The sequence below is a fragment of the Fulvia fulva genome, chromosome 10 (assembly GCF_020509005.1).
Source record: "Fulvia fulva chromosome 10, complete sequence".
Taxonomy (NCBI): domain Eukaryota; kingdom Fungi; phylum Ascomycota; class Dothideomycetes; order Mycosphaerellales; family Mycosphaerellaceae; genus Fulvia; species Fulvia fulva.
Genome location: NC_063021.1, coordinates 3,112,017 through 3,135,212, shown reverse-complemented (window position 1 = coordinate 3,135,212; position 23,196 = coordinate 3,112,017). Strand labels below are relative to the sequence as shown.

The 23,196-nt window shown below is 53.8% G+C and overlaps 11 protein-coding genes across 11 annotated transcripts; 6 read left to right on the top strand and 5 right to left on the bottom strand.

The window, feature by feature from the left end:
• Positions 1-216: 216 nt before the first annotated feature.
• CLAFUR5_14678 (uncharacterized protein) lies at positions 217-782 on the top strand (the record flags this gene model as incomplete). Its single annotated transcript, XM_047913826.1, has 3 exons — positions 217-598; positions 651-707; positions 763-782. The coding sequence occupies 3 exons, from the start codon at positions 217-219 to the stop codon at positions 780-782; spliced, it is 459 nt and encodes a 152-aa protein (XP_047767027.1).
• A 1,349-nt stretch (positions 783-2,131) lies between these two features.
• CLAFUR5_12253 (6,7-dimethyl-8-ribityllumazine synthase) lies at positions 2,132-2,811 on the top strand (the record flags this gene model as incomplete). The annotated part of the gene is made up of 2 exons (XM_047911401.1): positions 2,132-2,174; positions 2,228-2,811. The coding sequence occupies 2 exons, from the start codon at positions 2,132-2,134 to the stop codon at positions 2,809-2,811; spliced, it is 627 nt and encodes a 208-aa protein (XP_047767298.1).
• Positions 2,812-3,057: 246 nt separating this feature from the next.
• On the bottom strand, positions 3,058-4,647 carry CLAFUR5_12252 (uncharacterized protein; the record flags this gene model as incomplete). Its single annotated transcript, XM_047911400.1, has 1 exon — positions 3,058-4,647. The coding sequence occupies one exon, from the start codon at positions 4,645-4,647 to the stop codon at positions 3,058-3,060; it is 1,590 nt and encodes a 529-aa protein (XP_047767297.1).
• A 319-nt stretch (positions 4,648-4,966) lies between these two features.
• On the top strand, positions 4,967-9,639 carry CLAFUR5_12251 (Chromatin modification-related protein eaf1; the record flags this gene model as incomplete). The annotated part of the gene is made up of 3 exons (XM_047911399.1): positions 4,967-5,028; positions 5,162-5,323; positions 5,373-9,639. The coding sequence occupies 3 exons, from the start codon at positions 4,967-4,969 to the stop codon at positions 9,637-9,639; spliced, it is 4,491 nt and encodes a 1,496-aa protein (XP_047767296.1).
• A 547-nt stretch (positions 9,640-10,186) lies between these two features.
• CLAFUR5_12250 (D-aminopeptidase) lies at positions 10,187-12,186 on the top strand (the record flags this gene model as incomplete). Its single annotated transcript, XM_047911398.1, has 2 exons — positions 10,187-10,498; positions 10,555-12,186. The coding sequence occupies 2 exons, from the start codon at positions 10,187-10,189 to the stop codon at positions 12,184-12,186; spliced, it is 1,944 nt and encodes a 647-aa protein (XP_047767295.1).
• Positions 12,187-12,659: 473 nt separating this feature from the next.
• Positions 12,660-14,247, bottom strand: CLAFUR5_12249 (uncharacterized protein; the record flags this gene model as incomplete). Its single annotated transcript, XM_047911397.1, has 4 exons — positions 12,660-12,945; positions 12,998-13,470; positions 13,537-13,772; positions 13,872-14,247. 4 exons carry the CDS (start codon positions 14,245-14,247, stop codon positions 12,660-12,662), a joined length of 1,371 nt encoding a protein of 456 aa, XP_047766848.1.
• A 281-nt stretch (positions 14,248-14,528) lies between these two features.
• CLAFUR5_12248 (Eukaryotic translation initiation factor 3 subunit M) lies at positions 14,529-15,854 on the bottom strand (the record flags this gene model as incomplete). The annotated part of the gene is made up of 1 exon (XM_047911396.1): positions 14,529-15,854. One exon carries the CDS (start codon positions 15,852-15,854, stop codon positions 14,529-14,531), a length of 1,326 nt encoding a protein of 441 aa, XP_047766849.1.
• A 1,268-nt stretch (positions 15,855-17,122) lies between these two features.
• On the top strand, positions 17,123-18,893 carry CLAFUR5_12247 (Efflux pump radE; the record flags this gene model as incomplete). The annotated part of the gene is made up of 2 exons (XM_047911395.1): positions 17,123-17,982; positions 18,035-18,893. The coding sequence occupies 2 exons, from the start codon at positions 17,123-17,125 to the stop codon at positions 18,891-18,893; spliced, it is 1,719 nt and encodes a 572-aa protein (XP_047767599.1).
• Positions 18,894-19,232: 339 nt separating this feature from the next.
• On the top strand, positions 19,233-20,104 carry CLAFUR5_12246 (uncharacterized protein; the record flags this gene model as incomplete). The annotated part of the gene is made up of 2 exons (XM_047911394.1): positions 19,233-19,715; positions 19,772-20,104. 2 exons carry the CDS (start codon positions 19,233-19,235, stop codon positions 20,102-20,104), a joined length of 816 nt encoding a protein of 271 aa, XP_047766854.1.
• A 760-nt stretch (positions 20,105-20,864) lies between these two features.
• CLAFUR5_12245 (uncharacterized protein) lies at positions 20,865-21,780 on the bottom strand (the record flags this gene model as incomplete). The annotated part of the gene is made up of 2 exons (XM_047911393.1): positions 20,865-21,242; positions 21,313-21,780. The coding sequence occupies 2 exons, from the start codon at positions 21,778-21,780 to the stop codon at positions 20,865-20,867; spliced, it is 846 nt and encodes a 281-aa protein (XP_047766855.1).
• Positions 21,781-22,291: 511 nt separating this feature from the next.
• On the bottom strand, positions 22,292-22,912 carry CLAFUR5_12244 (uncharacterized protein; the record flags this gene model as incomplete). Its single annotated transcript, XM_047911392.1, has 1 exon — positions 22,292-22,912. One exon carries the CDS (start codon positions 22,910-22,912, stop codon positions 22,292-22,294), a length of 621 nt encoding a protein of 206 aa, XP_047766856.1.
• Positions 22,913-23,196: the final 284 nt, after the last annotated feature.

The following is a 23,196-nucleotide window of genomic DNA, read 5'->3' as shown; positions in this document are numbered from 1 at the left end:
ATCCTAGTGAGAGCAGAGCATCTACCGGCATGCTGGAGATCAATGGACAACTAGACATCACGGTAGATAGAGATCAGCGATCTATAGAAGTTCGATAGCATATATAAACTCCTCGCTCGCCCTCCACTTTGTCTCTTCACTTCTTCCATCACCAAGTCTGTACAGCTTGCAATCTTTACGCTTCTCTCACTCCGCAGATCGACAACCGCAGCAATTATGCGATCATCTATTGTCTCCCTCCTCGCCATCCAGCTGGCTTTCCTTGCCGTTGGTAACACGATGCCGACCGACCCTGCAGGATACACGGATCTATCAGCTCCAGAAATGGAAGGATCCACGGATCTATCAGCTCCAGATGTGGAAAAATCCACGGATCTATCAGCTCCAGATGTGGAAAAATCCACGGGTCTATCGGCTCCAGAAATGAAAGAAGACGTCAACTCCTCTCCACAATCCTCTCTTTGTGAAAACCTTCATATCGAGGTACTGGGCCACCGGCTCGGTTGGTGTGCGGGTTGTAAACGACTTGAGATTTGCGTCACCGTTCTCGCAGAGACTGGCGCTTCATGCGCTGCAGCCTATGTACCAGGGGCTCAAGGTATGTTTGAATAACGAAGGCCTGGCTTGGATGTGTATGATAACAGCAATAGCCGCACTCCTTGCCTGTTTGCTCTCAATCGGTGTCGATGAATATGAGGCGTCAAAGTGTAGGTGTCCTACTCACTGTACATCACATGTCAAGCAAAGGCTGACTGGGATTAGGTACCGATGGGTTGTGTTAGTAGCAGCCACACGACATGGATACAAGGAAACGTATGGGGCAAGCGGACGGTGACCATGGGCAATAAAGGTTCGCGGGATTAATGTAGCATGTGAAATGATAGTGCTCGGTGTCTACACGCCTTCACTAGACGGTACTTTTACGTCTGTACCACACTCCATTTTAGGACCGCAGGTCCAGAACCGCAGGAAGAGGTCCGTACAGTCAGAGACTGCTAACAAGGACTGTGATCGAGCACCATATCAAGGTAAATCTTGGGTCGTATGGCGGGATGCGTGAAGGAAAGTAGTCCTCTATCGTGGCAGTGCTCGCGCGCAAGTCTTCGACCATTTCGTGCGCCCACCATGATATGATGGTTCTCCCACAAAAGATTGTCCTGATGTTTTACAGACCAGCCCTGATCTCCTGCACAACCCAGATGCGAGCCCAACATGCCTAAGCTGAGCAGGTGGCGAAGTCCCATGCTGTTAGGGTAAGCTTGATGTTGTCTTTCCAGTCGCCGATTGCTTCTAACAACCGGATGTGGCTACTCGATACAAGTGATTTGCGGAACTTGAACGAAGCATTGTGTCAGCCAGGATGAGGTAGCTTGAGTTCAATCCCGATCGAGACAAAACTTCGTGAGATGGTCGCAGCTTGGATTGTCGCATAACGAGTGGTGCGAATCATAGATCGGAGCTTCTTTGTCATGAATAGACCTCAGTGCACTGGACCGCTCATTTAAGCACGCTCCATTCTGCCAGTGGAGCTGTGTTTCGCGTGTTGTGTAGCCGCGTGTTCCACCTGTACACTTGGGACAAAAGTCATTTCAACAACAGAGCGCAGATCTGGGCATCTATAAGGCACCGGAGAGATCATGTTGGGAAGTCTTCTGTCCTTATCAAACGTCTCACTATCGCTCGATAGGTGCGGTTCCCACGACCTGGATCAATGCCTCAATCAAAAGATGTGTCGTTGGAATTGTGTACCTAGGAAGGCGAAGTAGGGATCCATCCGGAAGGACCTGTCGATAGTAGCTACTGTGATAGCGCAACTCTTCGGAAGTACAGCTCGAGGCTCGCCAACATGATGCTTATCGTCGAAAACGCAGATTTGACGGAATGGAGTGATTGATTGATGTTGATGTTGATGAGAGCAGGTTGTTGTTGATCGACCCCTCCAGAGAGACTTTCCTTGAGACCCCTGTACCTTGCATCAGACGTTGCGCCAAGATTCGATCATTGGCGGGGTGCTTTGTCGAAGCTCAATCAATAAGGACAGCTCTCAGGGACTCATATCATAACACGACACAACATAACAATTCCCTTACCAAACAGCTCTACGCACCACCAAACCATCACTACATCCACCATGACAACCCTCAAAGGCCCCGGCGAAGCCAAAGCCTACGACGGTACCACAATTCCTCCTCCCACCCCTCCCTCCACACCATCTAACACCTCCCAGGCTCCAACCTCCGCATCGGCATAATCCACGCCCGCTGGAACACCAAAATCATCGACGCCCTCATCGCCGGCACCAAGAAATCCCTCACAGCCGCCGGTGTCAAGGACGAAAACATAATCCTCCAATCCGTGCCCGGCTCCTACGAACTCCCCTACGCAACGCAGCAAATGATCCAAGCCGGGCAAACACAGCAAACCCGCGCCGGCGTGCTCCTCCAATCCGCTACGGACCTCCTCTCCTCCTCCACCGCCGATCTGTCCCTCGAGGGTAAGAAAGACAAAGACCCCCCGTCTACGAGGTCGTTTGATGCGGTGATAAGTATTGGCGCCCTGATCAAGGGGAGCACGATGCATTTTGAGTATATCAGTGATGCGGTGAGCCATGCGTTGATGAAGGTGCAGATGGATACGGGGTGTCCGGTGATTTTTGGGTTGTTGACGCTGTTGACAGAGGAGCAAGGGTTGGAGAGGGCGGGGATTGATGAAGCGGGGAAGGGACATAATCATGGGGAGGATTGGGGCGCTGCGGCGGTGGAGTTGGGGGTGAAGAAGAGGGGGTGGGCTGGGGGGGAGTTTGTGGAGTAGGATGACACGGGCGGACTCGGTGGACGAGGTTGGGTAGGAAGGTTGGAGGGGGTGTTTTGGCAGGGTATACTGTTAAAGCAGGAACTGAAGGTACTTCACCCACGCAAGAGGTGCTGAAGTTGTGCTTTGCATACGATGAGGTTTGGGAAGAGAAAAGATATCATGAGCAGCACGAGAAGACGACTCGGTATGCTAGGCTAAAGGCCACGCTCAGAGACGAGATACCATAGTAAGCTATAAATGCTACTACTCAGAGTCACTGTCATCTGAATCCTCCTCTTCTGGCCCATCCTCAAGATCTGCACCTGCTAACGCCTCGGTCGCATCACTTGTCGCATCGCTGACTTTGCCATCTAGCATGAACGCGCCAAGACACGTAATTCTCGCGTCCGTCTTCTGCGCTGCAATCGCGGTCCCAGCTTGCCTGGGAGCAGAATCTGCCTTGCCAGTACTGTTCGAGACCTCATCTTCGAATACGTTCCACAACCGAATCGACCCATCACTGCTCCCCGTCACGAACAACCACCTATGCTCACCCGCCTCTGTCTTCGGAAGTGGCACGATGTCAAAGTCCTTGATTCTCCCAACAATCCCCGCAGCAGTGCCTCCCAATTGCGCGACACAGGGCACCAGAGGCAGTTTCCCGTCCTCCCCGTTCCCTATCGCGCCAACATCGAAGAACAAGATCCTTCCGTCCTCGGTCGAGACAGCCAGAATACTTCCAGCAGAGCTTGGCAGCGTCAGGAACCGCATCTCATGGAACTTCGTCGAAGGTGTGGCCTTAATCACAGCCTTCGGCTTCGAGTCCACTCCATACAGCGCCGCAGCCCTCTCCAACCCAACAACAAAGTTGAGATCCGCCTCCGCCTCAGGATCCGCAGGTTCCTCCCATAAAACTCTCCTCCCGTCCCCACTCGCGAAGCGACCTTCATTAGCCTGCGATAGAAGCTCGCGGTCGAAGTTCAGCACACCAGCTTTTTTGCCCGTCATGAGGTTCCACAGTCGGAGACATTTCTCGCCCTTGCCTACACTGAGCATAACCTTCTGGGACGGATGAATGGCGAAATCGTTCACGCCCGCTGGAACTTCACCCGGCGCGGCAGTATCTCCACTAGGGCGGCCGATAGGTTTGGGGATTGGGGCTTTGATGCTTTCGAGGGTGGTCCAGTCTTTGGTTCGCGTGATTTGGATGGTGGCGTCTTCGGCGGCGGAGAAGAGTTTGGTTTTGGTTGGGTATTGGAGGCGGGTGATGGCGCGTTCGTGGATGTTTAGGGAGCCGAGGTTGCGGTTGCGGCGGTTTTCTGTTATGGTTGTGCCGGAGAGGGAGGGGAGTTTGGGGTTTGAGGATAGGGTGGGAGGGGCGGTTGATAGGGTGTAGACGTTGATGCGGTGGCCGGAATCTCCAGTGGCGAGGTAGCGTTTGTCAGACTCGTCTGTGGGTGGGGAGATGGCGAGGCAGCGGATTGCAGATTCGTGGGCGGCGAAGAGGAATGTATCTGAGAATGTGATGCCTTCTGTGGTTGATGGCGTCTCTGTGCCTGCTGCATTGGATGTTTCGGTTTGTCGTTGAAGCTGTTTTGGTGGGATGGTGGCCGAGATACCATGGAGAACTCGTTCGTATGATCCGGTTACTATCTGCACATGGAAGTTGTTCTGGTCGTGGGCATGGCTCCCGTTCGTCCTTGCAGATATGTCTGCCTTGGATGTCGGCTTGTTGGAGCTCTGTTTTGTGGAGGACTTGTGCTGTGCCGCAGCGGCAGCGGTCGCCTGCTGCTTCGCAGGCAGCAGTTGCGTAGCACCGTCTGCGCGCTTTCTCTTTCCAGACGTCGTGGCCATATTGCGATGTTGTACTCAGGTTGTACTTATCAGTTGCTGGCGTTGGGTCTCCCCGACAGGAACATTGAAGTCTGCTCGAAATTATCACTAGCGCGAGAGCAGCTAGCCGAACGAACCCAAAGACGGAGCCAAGTTTGCCGACGGCCAGCAGCGGAGAGCATCGCGACATCAGTCACTGCATCGCCCAACAAGACAGAACGCGACAGCCGACGACGGTGCGACAGCATTCCATCAACAATTCCCACCACTCCATCGCAGAATAACCCACGCGCATCTGCATCGAACGACAGATGCAGCACGCCAGAATTGACACAATCACATGTCGCTGGTCGGCGATTTGCTGCGACGCGACGTCTTGCTCGAGCGGAAACATGAGTTGACGTACGTCCCCTTCGCTGTATAATCCTTACCGCCTGCATGACCATGTTTCTCGAGCGCGAGATCACGGTCGCACGTTTTGTTGCGAGTTTTTTGGCCGTCAAATGGTCGCGATGCTAACGATTGATGCTCGCAGTGGCCTGGCTTCAAAACATGCGACCGAGCTGCTAGCACTGTACCGCGCCTTCGCTACCGTCGACAAGGATGTAAACATCGACACATTCCTCAGCAAAGCGATCGACTTGGAGCATGTCTCCAACGAGGAACTCGCTTTTCTTCAGCAGAATGACATCGCAAAGTATGTATCGCTCGTGTTTCTGGCATTGAGCACATTTAACATGTTGTAGCGGCCAAACGTTCGACATAGGCCAGCTTGTACTGCTGCCACCACCACCCGCCACAACAGCACCAACACAACAGGACGCTTCCATACATGCGGCAAACCCTTCGTCATTGCCAGTCAAACCTACTGACCAGGCGCAATCTTCTGTTTCTGCCGATGCAAGCGCTACAGCTGGTTTCCTGGATCCCAATGCTTCTCTTCCAGACGCTGCTACGCCCAACATCCACACCGCGGGCCAATTAGGCACGGAACCACCCCCAGGAACATCACCTTCAATTGCTCTGCCAGCTCATGCTTCGAGGGAAGCCTCTGCTGTGGACGAGCGCGACATCGCGCCGGCAAAGGTAGCACCACCTCAACTCGAGGAGCAGGCCAATCTATCGAGCTCAGTACAGCAACTAGTGAACGACGAAGTGCCTTCGAAACCAGCAAAGGTCGTGCATCTTCCTTCTGAAGAGGTGCAGGAACAGAAGTTGCGCGAGCGTGAGGCCGATCTGGAGCAGAGGAGGCAGTCTGAGACCGAGTCCAGATCATCGCAACGTCTTGCCGCACCCCACAACGAGCTTGCCTCGTCTCCATCATCTACCGTTGGTCCTTACTCTACTTCGACGCCTCGACCACCTCAAGACTCGCCCGATACTTCTCCCGAGTCTGAGGGCGAGCAGGTTGAGATTCCTCCCCCGAAGGACCTTCAACCATCGGCCGAAGAACAACGAGCGAAAGAGGAGCACGATCGCATCCTCGAGGCACAAAAGGAGATCGCTCGCAAGCAGGCGCTAGGCGACGTGGCAGAAACACCCGATGAGCAACTCAGATGGGAAGAACGCGAAGCTGCTGCACGTGAAGCCGAAGAACGTGCAGCGAGAGAGGCTGTTGGTGGGCCCGAGCCAGACAATAAAGATGGCCGTGAATCTACCGAGGCCGAGCAGGCCGTGGCAGAGATCGATGCGGATGCTAAACCCTCTGCCGACTCAGCTCGTGATAATCAGTCAGGTGAGCCAGAAGTGAGGACAACTGCTGTCCAGCAGTCTACGGCACAGGATCATGGCGATACTATCGCTGTCGCGCGAAGGAAAACATCACAGCCACCTCTCGGACCAACACAGCCTGCTGAGGCAGCAATCGCCACCGCGCAGACGTCCTCTTCCACATCAGCTTCAGCTAGACGCGGCGGAATGACAACACGAGTCTCATCTGGCGCGATGCGTCAAAAGTCTGTCTCAGAGATCCTTGGTCACATACAGTCGCCTCCCCCGGAACAGTCAGCGAGCCGTCGCAAAGAGGCTTCATCGTCAGTGCCGGTCTCCCCAATGAGTGTGCGCCATCCACAAGAGAATACTTTCACGCCAGCCATGCTACGACAACTTTCTCAAGCAAGTCTACCGCATCGGACACCTGTTACGTCCACGTCTGCGCTCGAGCAGCTGCAGACGTTGAAAGGTGCATCAGGAGATCCAGAACGGGACTATCTCGAATCGCTTTTCAGGATTCAAGCTCATGAGGCCCAGAACTCTGGGACTAGAACATTGGGTGATCTCATTAAGATGGTACCCAAAGCTCTGTCAACTGAAGATCACTTTACCGCCATCCATGAACGACTTGACTTCCGGATGCTCCGCAGAATCTATCAGCTCCAAAATGCCAACAAGTGGTCGCTTCGTCAAATGGAAAAGATGAAAGAGCCTGAACAGCCTGTCTGTCATCTCGATCACATGATGCAAGAGATGAAGTGGATGCGCAAGGACTTCAAAGCCGAAAGGAAGATGAAGAGGAGCGTTTGTGCGTGGCTAGCGCAACGATGCGCCGAGTGGGTGAACGCCGACCCAGAACAGCGTGCGCAGCTGCAAATCAAGACGAAGGCCAAGCATGCGAAGAAGTCTGAACCCGATGCCGATGTGCCAGATCTGGAGCAAGGAGGTGATTCTGCACCCGAAGACGACATTTCGCCACCAACTCCGCGATCGACTACTCCTCTGCCAAGGACCCTAGTCGTGGCTCCGGAGTTGGCAGACGCTATAGAAGAACTGCAGAAGTCTGGCAAACTTCCAAAGGCGCTTGCTGCATTACCAAAGACTGGCCTTTTGGATCGCGAACTGAAGCATCAGCCAGAACCTGTGACATCGGTGTCGAAATTCGTTAGTGGCAAGATTCTGCCCAAAGCACCCGCACCTCCTCGCAAGCGAAGTCGTTATGACTACGAGGATGAAGCGGAGATAGTGGGTGAAGAACCGGCGAGCAAGCGGCTGCGTGATGCAGATCATCTGCCTGCGGAAGACGTCGAGTGTGCTCTCTTCCACCCCGACAACAAGGCTATCCGCGATCGCCTACATTCCAACAATGTGTTTAGGCCACCATCTGAGTTCATCATGCCGACGATATCCTTCTACGAATATCGCAGTGGCTCACAGTGGATCTGGGAGGACGACCAGAAGCTTAGAAAGCTTGCCAAAGAGTACTCATTCAACTGGTCGCTCATTGCTGACGAGATGGCATTGCCAACCCGTTACAAGAGCTCGGCCGAGCGGAGGACACCATGGGAATGTTTCGAGCGTTGGGTCGAGCTCGAATCGCTTCCTGCCGACATGCGCAAGACAGTCTACTTCAAAACTTGGTTCCAAAGACTCGAGCAAAGTCAGCAGGCTGCTGAGCGGCGTTACCAGGCACAAGTGGCGCACATCCAACAGCAAGCAGCGCAGAGCGGTGGACCGACCCATATACCTCTTCGACGGCGTACGACACCTACTCGTGTCGAGAAGCGCAGATCTACAAGATATCTGTGGATGGTCGATGGCTTCAGGAAGCTTGCGAAGAGGCGCGAACAGGCCGCCTGGAAACAAGCCGAGAACGCACGTGCTGCTGCTCAGAGGAAGTCGCAGACGGAAGCCCAGCCTGCGCAGAAGATGGTCAAGATGACGCCACAAGAGTTCAGCAAGAAGCGGCACGAACGCGACATGCAGATCCTCGAAGCGCAGAAACAGCATCGTCAAAAGATGATCGAGGCTCAACAACGTCAAATCGCAGCAGCGCGAGCAGCGGCTCAAGGTCTAGCCCAACCAATGCCGCCTGGGCAACAACAACGCCCACCAGGGCCTGGTCAAGCGCCTCAGCAAGCACAGATGCCCAATGGTCAACCGCAACCAAATGGTGTCCAGAACGCAGCCCAGCAGCAAGCACGAATGCAAATGGCACCACAGCGCAATGGGCACTTGGCACCTCCTCAGGTCAATGCACAGGGCATACCACAAGCTCAAATGCAGGCTCGAGGCGGCATGGCACCTCCTCCAAACATGCAGCAAATGACCCTTGGTAGCGCACAAGGACGAAACCCACAGTTCGTCAATCAGCAGCAATACCCGATGCAGAATGGTAATATGTCCAGTCCCGGTGGAAGCACAATGACCACTGCCCAACAGCTTCAACAAAATCAGGCCCTCCTTCAAGCATATCATCAGCAGCAAGCTAATGGTGCACAGGCTCAGAACATGAACCACACCAATAGCAATCCACAGCTGTCCGCATCCTCGCCCAGCATGCCTCCGCCTCCAACCCCACAAAGTATGCCCCGGCAGCTTTCGTCTGGCCACGTTCCTCAGATCATCGCTATTCAGAATCAGATTCGTGCTCAGAATCCTGGCGTCAGCGAGGAAAACCTCAAAGTCATGGCCACGCAACAGATGACAAAGCTGTCCCAGTCCTCGCAAGCAAGGCAGACCGCCATCAACGCTGCCACTGGTATCTCGACACCATCATCGAACGTCGTGCAGCCGCAGTATGCTAACAGCCAGTTAGCTTACCAGCGCAACGGACAGATTCCCACTGGTCAAGCATCGAACGTCAATGGCACGTACGCGAATGGCGGCGAGACTGCTCAAACAGCAAACATCAGTCCACCAGCCAATGGCAGCAGTCCTTCGCAACAACAACTTTATGCTCAAAACCTGCAATATCAGCAGCGTAAGCTGATGCAGCAGCAGATGCAGTCGCACAGCCCTCACAACAGCCACGCACAACTGAACGGAAGTCCGAGCGTGAATCATGCTAGTCCCAGCATGGCGCCTGCCAGTCCAAGTCTGCAGTACTCCAACATGAATCCGACGAGCAACCCTATAGCTGGCATGAACAATCAGCGACCCCCTTCGAGAAGCAACACTCCGCAAATGCAGCGCATTGGCAGCTCGGGTAGTGGCGTTGCTGTTGGGAATAGTGTGCAGAGTCCAGGATCACAACTGCAAGGGAGCCCCAGAAATATGCAAGCTAGCATGGCACGTTAGGATGGCGTCGTGCAGATAGGCATGAGGTGTGTATAGCCATGTCATGTGAAGGGCATTGCAGTAGGGCTCGGATCATGTTGAAATGGCATTGTCTGGTGGCAAAGCCCGCAACGATTGGGAAGATAGCACCATCAGAACCTTCTGCGTATTGTACGCATGATGAACACAATGAAATGATATTTGAGCGAAGCTGCCTTGTCGGCGGCCATTAACTGCCTCTCTTTAGCTGCTACATCGGCTCTCTGACAGCAACGACAAGCTTTACTGAAGCTTCGAACCATTTAGCTCGAGGTGCATTAGCATGGGCATGGGGATTGTGAGTACGAGATTTTCGATGAGGTGAATGGGGAGGGGAGGACTGTGTGGACGAGTGCTTTTTGCCGAGTGAGAGTGAGGTTGAGGTGGATTAGACCGGGCCTGCGTAAGGTGTGGTATCAGCCAACACAGGTAACGAATCGCCATGTTGACTGCTCGGGGTCGACATGGTCACTTCGGCACGAAGAGGATGCCGAATTGAGCTGTATACTTGGCAAAGGATGGAGCTCGGATGAGGGAACTTGCAGCTACCCTAGATCCTGCGCGACGGTGGAATCAGGCACCGATATCAGTAAGACTGATAAGTCTCTTTGTTCTCACTCTTTCCAGTACCAGATCAGACTGCACTGGTCGGCACAGCAAGATGTGCACGACTTTGACGCTGACAGCATTGCTGACCACGACAGTGCACGCTGTGCTTGGGCAAACCCCGTTCGATCCGCTCAATGGGGCATTCGATAAGAAAGCCGAGGAGCTTCTGGACGTACTACACATCCCCGGGATTAGCATAGCGGTTGTTCAAGGCGATAAGATCGCATCGAAGGTCTGCCACCCCTTCAGCACTCCATTTCGAGGCCAACACACTAACATAAACACCAGGTCTATGGCTTCAAACAGCTTCCTGATGTACCCGCCACGGCAGACACTCTGTACTACACCGGCAGTACGACGAAAGCCTTTGTAGCGGCTGCAGCGGGTATGATGGTTCAAAACGAGACCCAGTTCCCAGACCTCAGATGGTCCGCTTCCATGTCCGAACTTTTAGCACCCGACTTCGCTTTGAGCAAAGAGTACGAATCATCCCACACAACTCTCGAAGATGCCCTTTCTCATCGCTCCGGCCTGCCACGCCACGACTATGCGTACGGTTGGGGCAACGCTTCTGTCATCGAGAATGTCAGACGGATGCGGTACTTACCCATGACAGCTGAGCCACGGACACGGTGGCAGTACTGTAATCTGATGTACGGAACTGCTGGTGCTATGATCGAGAAGCACACTGGTCATAGCCTTGAAGATGTTCTCCGAACCTGGATCTGGGAGCCTCTCGGCATGCGCTCAACAGCTTTCGCAGCATGTAGCGATACTGCTAAGAAGAATCTCGCGAGAGGGTATTTCTGGCATGGAGACGCTTACTACATCCCGGGAAAGTACTACAACATCATCCCCGTAGCTGGCGCAGGCGCCATCATCTCCTCGGTCAACGACTACGCCTTATGGATCAAGGCTCTCCTCAACGCTGCCGGACCGAGCTTCGTCAACAAGACAAACCCCATCACAACCAGCCTCTTCGCAGACGTGACGACGCCCAGGATCGTTCTCCCGAGTGAGTACAGGAGCTCTGGCGCGCCAATAACGTATGCCCTAGGCTGGCTTTTGGCAAGGGCTGGACCGTATAATGTTATCACTCATGGTGGTGGCGTGCCTGGGTTCTTGACGGATGTGTTCTTGGTGCCGGAGTTGAGGTTGGGGTTTGTGAGTGTTTGCAATTCGTGGAGTGAGGAGGCTGCGGTGGCTGGGACGAAGTTGTTTTTGGAGGTGTTGACAGGGTTGGAGAAGGTGGATGTCGAGAGTTTGGAGAGCTTGGAGAGTGATGGATTGCTGGAGGCGAAGAAGGAGATGATGGTGCCCGGTGCGACCAGGGACATCGAGAGGGCTAATGTGGCTGCTCAACAGGACACTGAGCCTTTGTCGAAAGCTACAAAAGCTGAGTCACGACCACTACCGGGCAACATCCACGATTACGTCGGACTGTACTCTCACCCAGCCTACGGTGTCCTCAACATTAGCTTCCTACTCGACAAGAAAGAGGCCGCACCAGACTTCACCCTGCACCAAACACTTCTTGCTTCATCTACAGCCTCCAGCAAAATCATGCTCCTCGCCGAACCCTCGCCGAGACTCTGGTCGAATGCCTTCGCCTTGTCCCACGACACCTTCTCCACCTTTTATGTACAGGCGGTGAATCTGCACGGCGACGACGATGATGTGGAAGGCTGTAAGAGATCTACCCACAACGCCAAAGCTTCGGTTAGTAGGGTGCTGGAGTGTAGAAATGAGATGGCATTGGTCGTCGCTTTTATAAGCAAGGCGATCTTCGAGTATGGGCTTGATGGGGAGGTCGAGTGGCTTGGCGCTGAAATGGAGCTGGAGATGGTAAGGGATGCACAGGAGAGTCTGAATAGGGAGGGCCGGAAGAAGGGGATGATTTGGTTTGAGAAAGTGAGGTAACTGTTGAGGACACCAAACATGGTTTAAATTGTTCTATCGGCCCTCGCTGGTGTCCATGCTGGAATTCCTCTATGGTGTCGAGGATGATGCAGCACCCCAGCAGTTTGACGGCTTCAGGTTACACTAGTGGACATGTACACCGTGAGATGGAGCCAGCTGCTTGAGTGGACGGTGCTGTGACTCAGGCTAGTGGATGGCTGCCCCAGTCATGACACGGCGCTGCTGTGCCGTGTTACTATCGATTTGTGTACTACGACTAGCCATACTGATAGTACACGATGCCCACTCCCAAGGGCATGATTTGACCCTGTCATATCACGGCTCAATGTCACATGCCCTGTAAAGATACATCACCTCCACACCATTCCAGTGACCCCAACTCCATAGTAGAAAATAAAACAGTCCGTCCTATCCCCCATCTCCCCGACCCAGCCCGGAGTCCTTGCCACCATCAAGAGCATCCACCATTCCTGCTACAAGTGGAGAGCTGAGTCGCATTCCTTGCTCACAGGCTTATACTTTCCTCCACTGGCCACAGCTGAGCGCCAAACCGTCTCAGTCAAGTCCTTCGCCACGGTCGCCGCGTCACTCCAGTCCGCGATGGAGAAGAGCAGGCTGGGGAACTGTTTCTCGGCGGGCTTGAAGATAGAGATCGACTGAATGAACTTGTGGCCCAAATAGAGGGCTGACGGGTCTCGATGCTGTGCCAGCATCAGGGCTATACGTTCGTTGCCGGCGCCAAGGAGGGCATAGAAGCACCTGTAAGCAGTCAGTGATGTGCAACATGTGTTTGTTGTAAGGGATATCTCACCAATGTCCGACCCCAAAGGATTCCCTGTTCTCCATGGTTGGAATCTGTCTGACGTCCCGAGACAGGAGGCAGTCTTTGATAATCAGGTGGAGGGCTTTGTTGATCTGGGTAGTTGGACTGACATCCGGGACAATGATGTAGTTCAGATGATGGGGGTAGTGAAACATTGTTGACTTGTGCTCGATTCGTAGTATTTGCGACTCATCGCCGTACGGCCGGAACTTTGCCAGGGGGTTGTGTTTGGGTTGGCCTTGATCCCCGACTTCAATCTTGCAGAACGTCCCGTAAGCGCCCTGGGCGTCAACCCCTTTCCGCAACTCCTTCCAGATGTGCATGGATAATTCGCCCCAGGTGTGAGGTTGAGGAAGTTGTAGGTCTGTCCTGTCGATCCCATGCTGTGGCTTTCGTACCGACTGGAGGATCAAGATACCGTCCACGATATTGTACGCATTCTCATAAGCCATTTCCGTGGCCTGTTATCGTCATCAGTATGCCTTCAGAAGACATCGATCCTGCATCTACGTGCTGGGTGTACGTACCTCAAACGGAGTTCTCGTGGTAACCGAGTTAAGCCTTGTCCGGACCACATCTGGCTCCCAGTGTGCATCCCTGAATGCTTTGTACGGCTTATTCTGGACAGCCTTCATCCTGACCCACGGGCCGTCTGGGTACATCGAGGTCGAAGGCTGAGGAATGTCAAGAGGTCTAAGGGTCAGGCCTGCGGGCGGATCGATTCGAAGATGCGACAAAGACTCCTCGAAGCCGTTGAAATTACCTTCAACGATGACACTGTCAGCTATCATCGGTCATCGATAGCGTTGGCATCGAGTTTAGCGCAGAGCGTGAGGGACATGGCGCGCTCTTCTTCACATACCTGGTGATCGAGTGGTGTCCGTACAAGTCCACTCGTCTTTGACCCGCCTTGAGCTTACGGTGCGCTGCCACTTCTGCATCCTGCCATCGTGATGCTTCATATACTTGTCGAGCATTACTTCCAGTTCATCGATGCTCTGCGCAAAGAGCCATGCATTCGCTTGATTCCTGCCGTTATCTTCGGCTTTGCGTATATAGTCGGAATTGCCAGCCTGCACCCCGGTCTGTTGGCTAGAACTCGACTGCTGGTCAGAGCCCGGTTGTATACTGAGCAATGCCGGATCGATTGTCCCCGCCTCACGGTCGAGTGGGCTGGCAAGGGTGCCAACATTGCTGACTATCAGCACAGTCGCCGACAGTAAGATGGAAGTATGCATCGCGCTGGACCGACAGTGTTAGTCCAAAGCTTATCAAAAGTGTTTGATGTTGAAGAAAGAAATCAAGTTCAGGGAGGAAAGGGCAGAAGTCTTATACGCATTACCTGCGCCGCTCGCATGATCATACCGACCACACGCTGTCCCATCCATCAAACGCATCACATCATGCTCTATCCTTCCAACGCATAGCCAGCAACACACACGCCTGACGCCAGCCGCGCTCAATGCAAGCCAACCATGATCGTAGCAAACGCTTTTCCATCAATCATCTGCAAGATCCTCTACTCGACCTCGATCGATTGCTGCTGTTGGCGCTCAGGTGCATTGCGCTGTCTCCTATCAGGTCGGTATCCCTGACCATTCTGAACACCTGAACCGGTCAACTCAGCCTCCTTCTCGCGCACGAACTCCTCTTTTTGGGCACGGATGACGGCCAGCACGTTCGTCAGGCTGCTGCGCCATGTCTCTAGTCGGCTGGCAACTTCTCGCCATTGGTTGTCGGTGAAGACGCGGTATGTGCTGCGGTGCACGAGGAACTCTTGCTTCGCTTGGCTGAGTTTGCCCTCGACGAGTCCGCTGCGGATGCTGTCGATGACCCACATTTCCACGTCCTCGGTGGGGATGTTGAGCTCCTTTGCGATGCGGCCGTATGGGAGGGTGCGTGTGGAAGATGCTTGTGCTGCAAGAGATGCGAGGGTAAGTTGGCGCATCTTCTTGTCGAGCACATCCTCATCGAGATCCTTGGTGGAGAGGAAGTCATTGTTGGCCTCCTTGAAGTCGGCAAAGTCATCGTAGTTCTGTGCGCTGAAGATCTCGAGGAGCTCGGACCAGACCTGGTCGGACTTTCGCAGCGACTGGATGCTGTCGAGTGCTGTGAGGTCCTGGAAGTCGAAGTGCTTGTCGTTCTGGAGAGCAAGCTTGAGTGCACGAATGGAAAGGTCACGAGCTTCTGGAGATGAGGCCTCATTCTGGGTGGTCTTGAGAGCCTTCAGGAGGTAGAAGTAGCTCTGCTCTGGCTCCTTGGCAGCTGCTGCGGCATCGGAGATTGACAGATACAGACTGCGTGCCTCCTTTGCCTCCAACTCCCACTCCTGAATCCAGCTGTCCACATTCTTGAGTTGTGGCTCAAATGTCTCGAAGTTTCCAGTGCCCTTGATCACCTCCACGATCGCAAGCAGTACGTTGAACCGGGTGGAGTCATCTGGCTCGACGGTGTTGTAGAGTGTGCTCAATATGCCAAGCGCAATGCCAGCGCCGTTGTGTGGTGAAGAAGTGATGGGTGACTTGAGGTACTGGCATATGCGGGCAATGTACATGTCTGGGTCCTCGGCCTGCGACACGAGATGTATGAGAAGGTTGTATGCGGCCTGCAGTTCTCTCTCTGGTGCGCCGTTCAGGATAGAGCATGCGCCCACCAACTTCTTAAGCACGGCATCGCGGTCTGTCTCTTTCGGCCTGTCCGACTTCTCTGGGTCTGCGAGGAGGGGCGTGATCTCTGCAACGAGGTTCGAGCTCTCGCCTTTTGCGGTATCGAGGTATGCAGCGAGCTCGAGGCCAAGCTCTTCGAATGCGCCTTCCACGAGGGAGAGCTTAGGGAAGCCCGGCATGTTGGGTGGTGTTGTCTACGATTGTGGTCGGCTTTGTCGGGGATCGGTGGACAGTGTTGGGTCTAAGGTTTTCGTACGTGTGCACAGTCTACGGTACAAGCTCCTTGCTGTTCGGAAGTGCTGTGTGCTATCTGACGGCGAACATGAATCTTTGACGTCGCGCGGGAAGATTGCATGTGGTCTTCACGTGAGGTGGGACAATTTGCGCGCGGAATCTTGGCGTGGCCCAAGCGTCCAGACATAGAAATCTACAATAGTCTACTGTACAATAGTCTACTGTATCAGACTGTATGCCATCGATCTTACTTCTCTTCCTTGCACTTTCACTTCTCACTGGCCGGACTGACGATGCCTGAAAAGACCTACGATTGTCATCACCGTACACATCTTACTTGTTACCTTCCTGTTGGCGCTCTCGCAAGCATCAAACGCTGACCTCGAAAACACGCCCGTTGTGCAGAAAGAATGCTTCACAAAGACGGCGCACGGGCAAGGACGAACGCCGACCCCTCTTCGCGTCGAATGTGAACGCCACGCATCTGATCGAGAGACTGGCAGCACAATATGATCTGGCTGCTTCTAAAGTGCGTAGGTAGGAGTCGAGCTCCTGGCTATCAAGCGTAGGGTTGTTGACGGGCATGATCGCTTGCACCATGTTCGAGGTGGAGTGTATTGATACGACAACACGTGATGCAGTATAACCAATCATGTCAGGTATTTCATCCGGAGTCTCCACGGAGAGTGCGATCTCCAATTGTATTCGACCGACATCTCGACCGATGTCGTGCGCCACCTCCAGATCTCCCTGTTTATGCAATCCAGCAGGGAACATCTTGCGGAGAGGACAGCAGCACAAATGCACAAGCTAGCACAATGCAAGTGGCATGCGCCAATGTGCCGCTCTTCCGTCGCCAGGTGCGTTGTGTCTGGTAGGCGGGCCTCGTGGCGGTCGAGCTCAATCCTCACAAGTACACTGAACATCCCATTCCTCCTTGTCAAGCAGCAAGCGCATCAAAAGAGCATCAACACTTATGCTATTCATTGACTTTGGTACAGTCCCTGCAATACTAGAACTTGTGGAGCATCCCGACAGGAAGGAAGCTCACGGGTGCTCCCTTGGACGCCTGGGCAAGCCGCGGAGAGAAGCCGAGGTATGCTTGGCCTCTTGTCGAGACTGGACTGCATCGCATCGATGCCAGATCGAAGATGTTGAGGGACTGGTCAAAGAAACGTACTGATCATGGCTCCAGACAGTTTAGCAGCGCAGCATGGCTGCTCAAAGTGGCCACCTGGGTCAGCAGAAAGACATCGCTGGCTATCTTGGCAGCGATCTCCCTGAGCCAGTGCGATTAGCATATCAGGAAGGCCACGATGCAGACATTCCATCAAATGAAGGCGTTGTCGAGCCACCTCTGATTCGACATTTGGTCCAGCCTTTATCAAGCTCCGCCCGCGAAGAGATTGAGCTGGAGAAAGGGGAGCCACTCGACAAGTCAGAGACAACATCGCTCAATGGGAGCCATCTACAGAGTGGTGAGATTGGTGCGGAGAAGCATCAGCCCACGACCATCACTGAGGAGCAACTTGATCCCAACATCGTCTTCTGGGATGGCGAAAATGACCCAGCGAATCCCATAAACTGGTCAGCCGGTAAGAAATGGGGAAACATCGCAGTCCTTTCAGCCATGACGTTCTTGACACCACCGGCTTCATCAATGTTCGCTCCCGGTGTACCAGCAGCGATGAAGGAGTTCGATTCCCATAGCAACCTCATCGCCACCTTCGTCGTCTCAATCTACGTCCTTGGCTTCGCCATCGGCCCTCTAGTGTGCGCACCGATGTCAGAGCTCTATGGCCGCCTGATAGTCTACCACGTGTGCAACGTCGGCTTCATCGCTTTCACAATAGCATGCGCAGTGGCGCCTAGCATGGGCTCCCTGATAGCATTCCGATTCTTTGCCGGCGTGTTGGGAGTGGCACCTGTCACCATCGGCGGCGGAACCATAGCAGATCTCATGCCACCAGCGCGACGTGGCGGTGAGATGGCAATATGGGCCATGGGGCCCCTCTTAGGGCCTGTAGTAGGCCCTGTTGGAGGCGGCTTCCTATCAGAATCACAGGGATGGCGGTAAGCACTGGTCAAGCAACCGCAGTTGCTACAGCACTGACTCCCGCGACAGATGGATTTTCTGGGTCATAGCCATGGCCCTTGGCGTAACCTCCATCTCAGCCGTCATCTTCCTCCGCGAGACCTACGCACCTGTCCTGCTCCAGTGGAAGACGAAGCGTCTCCAGAAAGAGACTGGCAACATGTCCCTCCGCTCCAAACTCGACACAGGCCTCTCGCCCCGTCAACTCTTCACCCGCGCCATCGTACGTCCGGCAAAACTTATGTTCCTCTCCCCAATCTGCGCCGCAATGTCCCTCTACATGGCCGTCGTCTACGGCTTCCTCTACCTCCTATTCACAACCTTCGCCTTCGTATTCGAGGACCAGTACGGCTTCTCCAACAGCATCGTCGGTCTGGTTTACCTCGGTCTCGGTCTGGGGAACTTCATCGGCCTTGCACTGCTGGGATTCACGAGTGATCGTGTTATGGCGAGGCTTGCGAAGAAGAATGGAGGCGATATCAAACCGGAGTATCGACTTCCGCTGCTGATGTATGCGGGGCCTTTTATACCGGTCGGTCTATTCATCTACGGCTGGACAGCTCAGTACGAAGTGCAGTGGGCTGTACCTCTCGTTGGAACGATGTTCGTGGGCATCGGCTTGATTGCGTGCTTTATGTGCATCAACACGTACCTGGTGGACACTTTTACGCTGTATGCGGCGAGCGCGATGGCCGCTAATACGATTCTACGGTCTATCTTTGGAGGGGTGTTCCCGCTGTTCGGACTGCAGATGTATGATGGGTTGGGACTGGGGTGGGGGAATAGTTTGTTGGCTTTCCTGGCGTTGGCGATGTGTCCGATACCGTGGTTCTTTTACCATTATGGGAAGAGGATACGGACGTATCCGAGGTTTCAGGTCGAGTTTTGATGAGGCACTGCCTCGAGGATGTCATAGAGGACGTACAGGAGACGACTAGACAGGCTTCATATGCAGTATGGTATGTGCTTTTGATGCCACAAGATGACCCAATTGACCGAAAATCACCAGAATCCAGTTGAAAATTAATGACCCTCATCAGAGCTTTATGGACGAACAGCGTCATGAGATCTCACTCACACGCGTAGCGTCGAACAGTGATGTCCGTGCGCAGATCCGTGCTTCGATGGACGACAAGATGCTTTCCACAGCGCCTTCAGCACTTAGTTCAGCATATTCCACACCAGCCACGAAATTCTTACCAGCTGGTGAAATTGTTCGAAGGACAACATGGGTCAGACCCTAAGCAAGATGCCAGGCGACTGGCCAGTTCCGGAGCCAGGAACCACCTTGTCTACTACCGCCGTCATCGACCTCAACGAAGCCAGTACTGCTGTCAAGACTACGGAGCAGCAGCAAGTCCCGCCAGTCGACACTACCCTACAGCCCCAGCCAAATGTACGCCCCGGCCAGAACGAGACACCCCATTCTCCTGCGGCAAAACTTGTGAAGCCACAGACCAAGGCTGAGGACAAGGAGAAGATCACGACCCAGACGAGCAACGGACGTGGTACATCATCCAGCTCTAAGGAAGTTTCCACCCTCGTGGCCGTGCAGACGATTCCGGACAAGGCCGACTGTGGCAGCCGCTCCAAGATGCCAGTCAAGAAGTCGACACAGATGCGCGAGGTCCACGATGAGCTCTCCAAGAAGGTCCCGAAGACTGCGCTTGATGAGGAGAGCGTCAAGACTGGAGAGCTAACAGGGGAAGAGGTGAGTGACCAAATTCCCTGGCACTCTGGTCATATTTGCTGACGAAGAGTCAACAGTACAAGCCACGTGCTCGTGACCACAAGAACAAGGACAATCAAGCCAGTGCTCCAAAGCTCGATGACCGGAAACACAAGACCAACGACGATCCCGATGACCCAGCCGCCAAGAAGCACGAGCCGTCTGCGACCCCGGTGGGTGACGAGGAGAACTCCTTCACTCTGATCTACGAGTACAAGCCTGTGATGCTCGTCAAGAGCTCAACCACCGTACGCGAAGTTGCCACCAAAGTTCCGTACTTAGAACAGAGCGCACGAGTATACTGCAGCAACCAAACCCACCTACACTCCAGAACCGACGAGGAGTCCGGGATGCCTCCGATTTTTTTTTGAACAGGTCTTGGGCCACCAGAACGATGTCTCGAGCCGACTCGCGCGCACTTTGGGTCAGGTAAGCATCGCACGATCTATGGAATAACGCTGAGTACTAATCTAGACCAACCTTATAGCTAGGTATTAACCATGACTGTGATCTGTGGTCACCCTGGAACTTCAACATCTTAGGTTCACGCAGTCACTTCCGCGACGATTATACCCAATAGTGTTGCGCCAGCGCTCACATATTGGCGGAGATACTTACAGACTGCAGTGCATACTGTACGAAGGGAAAGGTGGGCCAGAGTCAGGAACGTCCAGCACGTTGATCCAGAGGGGCAAGGACTCATGTTCATGACACCAGTCTCTTCAGGTACTGTGCTAGTCAAGTTCTGCGACAATGAACGGGTCGTGGCTTAGAGATTGAGACCCAACAAGGATCATAGTGCATGACTGTGCGTACATACTCATAGACTCGGTACATCAAATATTCTGTGTGGCTCTCAATCGCTTTTGTTCCCAATTGAAAGACTTCGCGTCTTGGCCTGGCCTGGTCCAATCAGGGTGGAACCCGAACCGCTGTTCCTATGGCGGTTCAACGCTCACTCAACATTGAACCTCTCTAGTCTAGAGCTTTTACGTGACCCTCGATCGCGTTGATTTCCAAGTCTTTGCGATTTATGCACTTTCTTTGACGTGCTCTTTGGGGTCTTTGAGCTCGCGTCGCTGTTCCTGTGATATTCGTCAGCCTGCGCAGTCGACACAAACTTGGCTGGACTCACTTTGATCCCAATGCGTCTTGCCCAGTGTCCATTGGGTCTTCATCACCTCCATCTACCATCGGCGTATCTGTTCTATCGATCTGGGGACCCTTGGCAGGTGGTGTAGATGTATCAGTGGTTGCGGTCGCGTGGTTTTCGGGTACATGAGCTACAGCCATTTCCCCAGCTGGCTTGGTAGCTCTCATGCTTGCCTGTATCCTTTGACGCAATGCGCTCAGCAGTCTCTCGTATGTCTTCACGGTAGAGTTCTCGACGACCGGCACGATGAGGACTTTGTCAGTCTTCCTCCCCACCCTGTAGTAGTCTTTCACTTGCGCGTGCCATGGCAGTGGCTCTGGATCTTGCAGAATGATGATGGCGTTTGGCTCAGCAATCTGTGGTGCTGTTAGCTACTAGAACGATGCACCCGAAGATATAGAGCCCTGGCGATTTGTTGGGACTTACCTTCTCGCGAAACCAATGGAGCGGGCCGGCACCTGATGGCAGACCATAGATCATAAACTTCCTGTGGCCGACAGCGACATGTTCGTCGATCTGGCACTTGACGATGTCGATCAGAAGCTGAGGGGATGGATTGAGCTTGCGAACGGAGCACTCCTCGAGAGCATAGCGATCCATGTTGCACAGCACATCCTTCTTGGCAGGGTGGTCGTGAGGAAGCTTGTTGAGCGTATACAACAGATCGCTGATGTTCAAAATGCCCCAATTTCCGAGATGTCCCGCCAGAGATGGCACGATCTTGTGAATCATCTCGTAAATTGAGCCGTACACCAGAATGACTTGGATGGTCGGCGGCGGGGGCGGTGGATTCACGGTGCGTCGCAGCAGGCCTGATGGTGGTGGGCAGGCGTATCGAAAGTCTTTCGCCTTTGGCCAATTTTCGAAGGCCCGAATCACCTTGTCGACATCCATGCTTCCTGATGTTGCGCTTGCGTGGAGCTAGCGATATATATGTAAACTGCTTTTGTTGCGCGAAGATGTTCCTGGATGCGAACATGCGAATGTCAATAATGTTGATGGTGTTTCGGTGTAAGATCTGGCCAAGGTCACTCTGCAATAGTTATGTGCTGCAAGAGAGGTCCGTGATTGTGTCGCATCAAGAAAGAAGTCCGTCTGGAAGCAAGCGCTGTGGGTGGGGTCGAACATTCCGGATCTGGTGCCTGCGTTTAGCATGTGCAGGTAATACTGATCACTTACTTTTGTTTCATTCACTTCAAGTTTGACAGCATCGAGGTCGTCACTTTTACATTCTTGCTTTTTCGTAGCCTAAAGGGTATCCGCAACACAAGCAGTCAGCCAGCCTGCCCAAGCTTGCGCTTGTCCCGTAGTCCTTTTTCTCATAAATCGTTCGCCTTGAAGATCATCTCATAACTCCATCATGTCGTCCCTTCCACAAGTCGCCTCAGTGTCAGTCTCGTCTTGTTCACATAAAAGCTCGAGCGATTCCCATGACTCCGCTCATGCCGCCAAATTGGTCCATCAACCCTCCTCCGCCTCGGCTGCTGTATCCGCTCGAGCCATAGTATCCACCTCCACCGTGCCTCGTCGCACCATCGAGGCCAAATGGCATCCTGATGCCAAACTGTCTCAGCAGTCCATGGATAGCACCTCCTGCGCTTAGCAATGGCACAATCACGGCGAAGAATGCCTTGACAGGGTGCCGCCTGGCATAGTACCACAAGTCCTTGATCATCCTCTGCAGCTTGTGTACGAGGAACTGGATATATCCATCTCTAGGCCGTCTCTTGTAGTACGAGGACCCTCCGCCGCCCCCAAATATGCCTCTGCTTCCACCACCATACCCATAATTCTTCGAGCCTCCGCCGAAAAAACCCCCACTGGCACTGCGAGCGTATCCAGGTCGCGAGGAAGAGTAATGGGAATTCGCGGAAGGTTTCACAAAGTACCCTTGTGACTTGGTCGATCGTCCCCCAACGCTACGCGCTGGTGAGACACCACGACTGTGGCTGCCATGTGTGCTTCGCGACACGCCGAGGAAACCGTCTGGTGCGCTGTAGGAGCGACCGTCGTCGAAGAGGCCCATGTCGAAGTCGTAGTGTGATCCTTGGCTATTGGTTCGGTTGGTTGGGCTCCACGATGCGCTGGATGGCTGGGATTGGTTGTCGGTGAGTGTTTGCTCGTGCGCTGGCGGCTCCGGCTACCAGGCTGTGAGGTGAGACAGTGTGATCGCTCTAGTCTTTTAACGAGCGAACAGGGTCGGTCGATGGATGATGAGAGAGATGTCCTGTTGTTACTCAGCTCTCTCGCTTCCATGCTCAAAGATGCGGTGTCTGGGTTGGCCGTTGCACTGCGTTCCTGGTGGCTGGA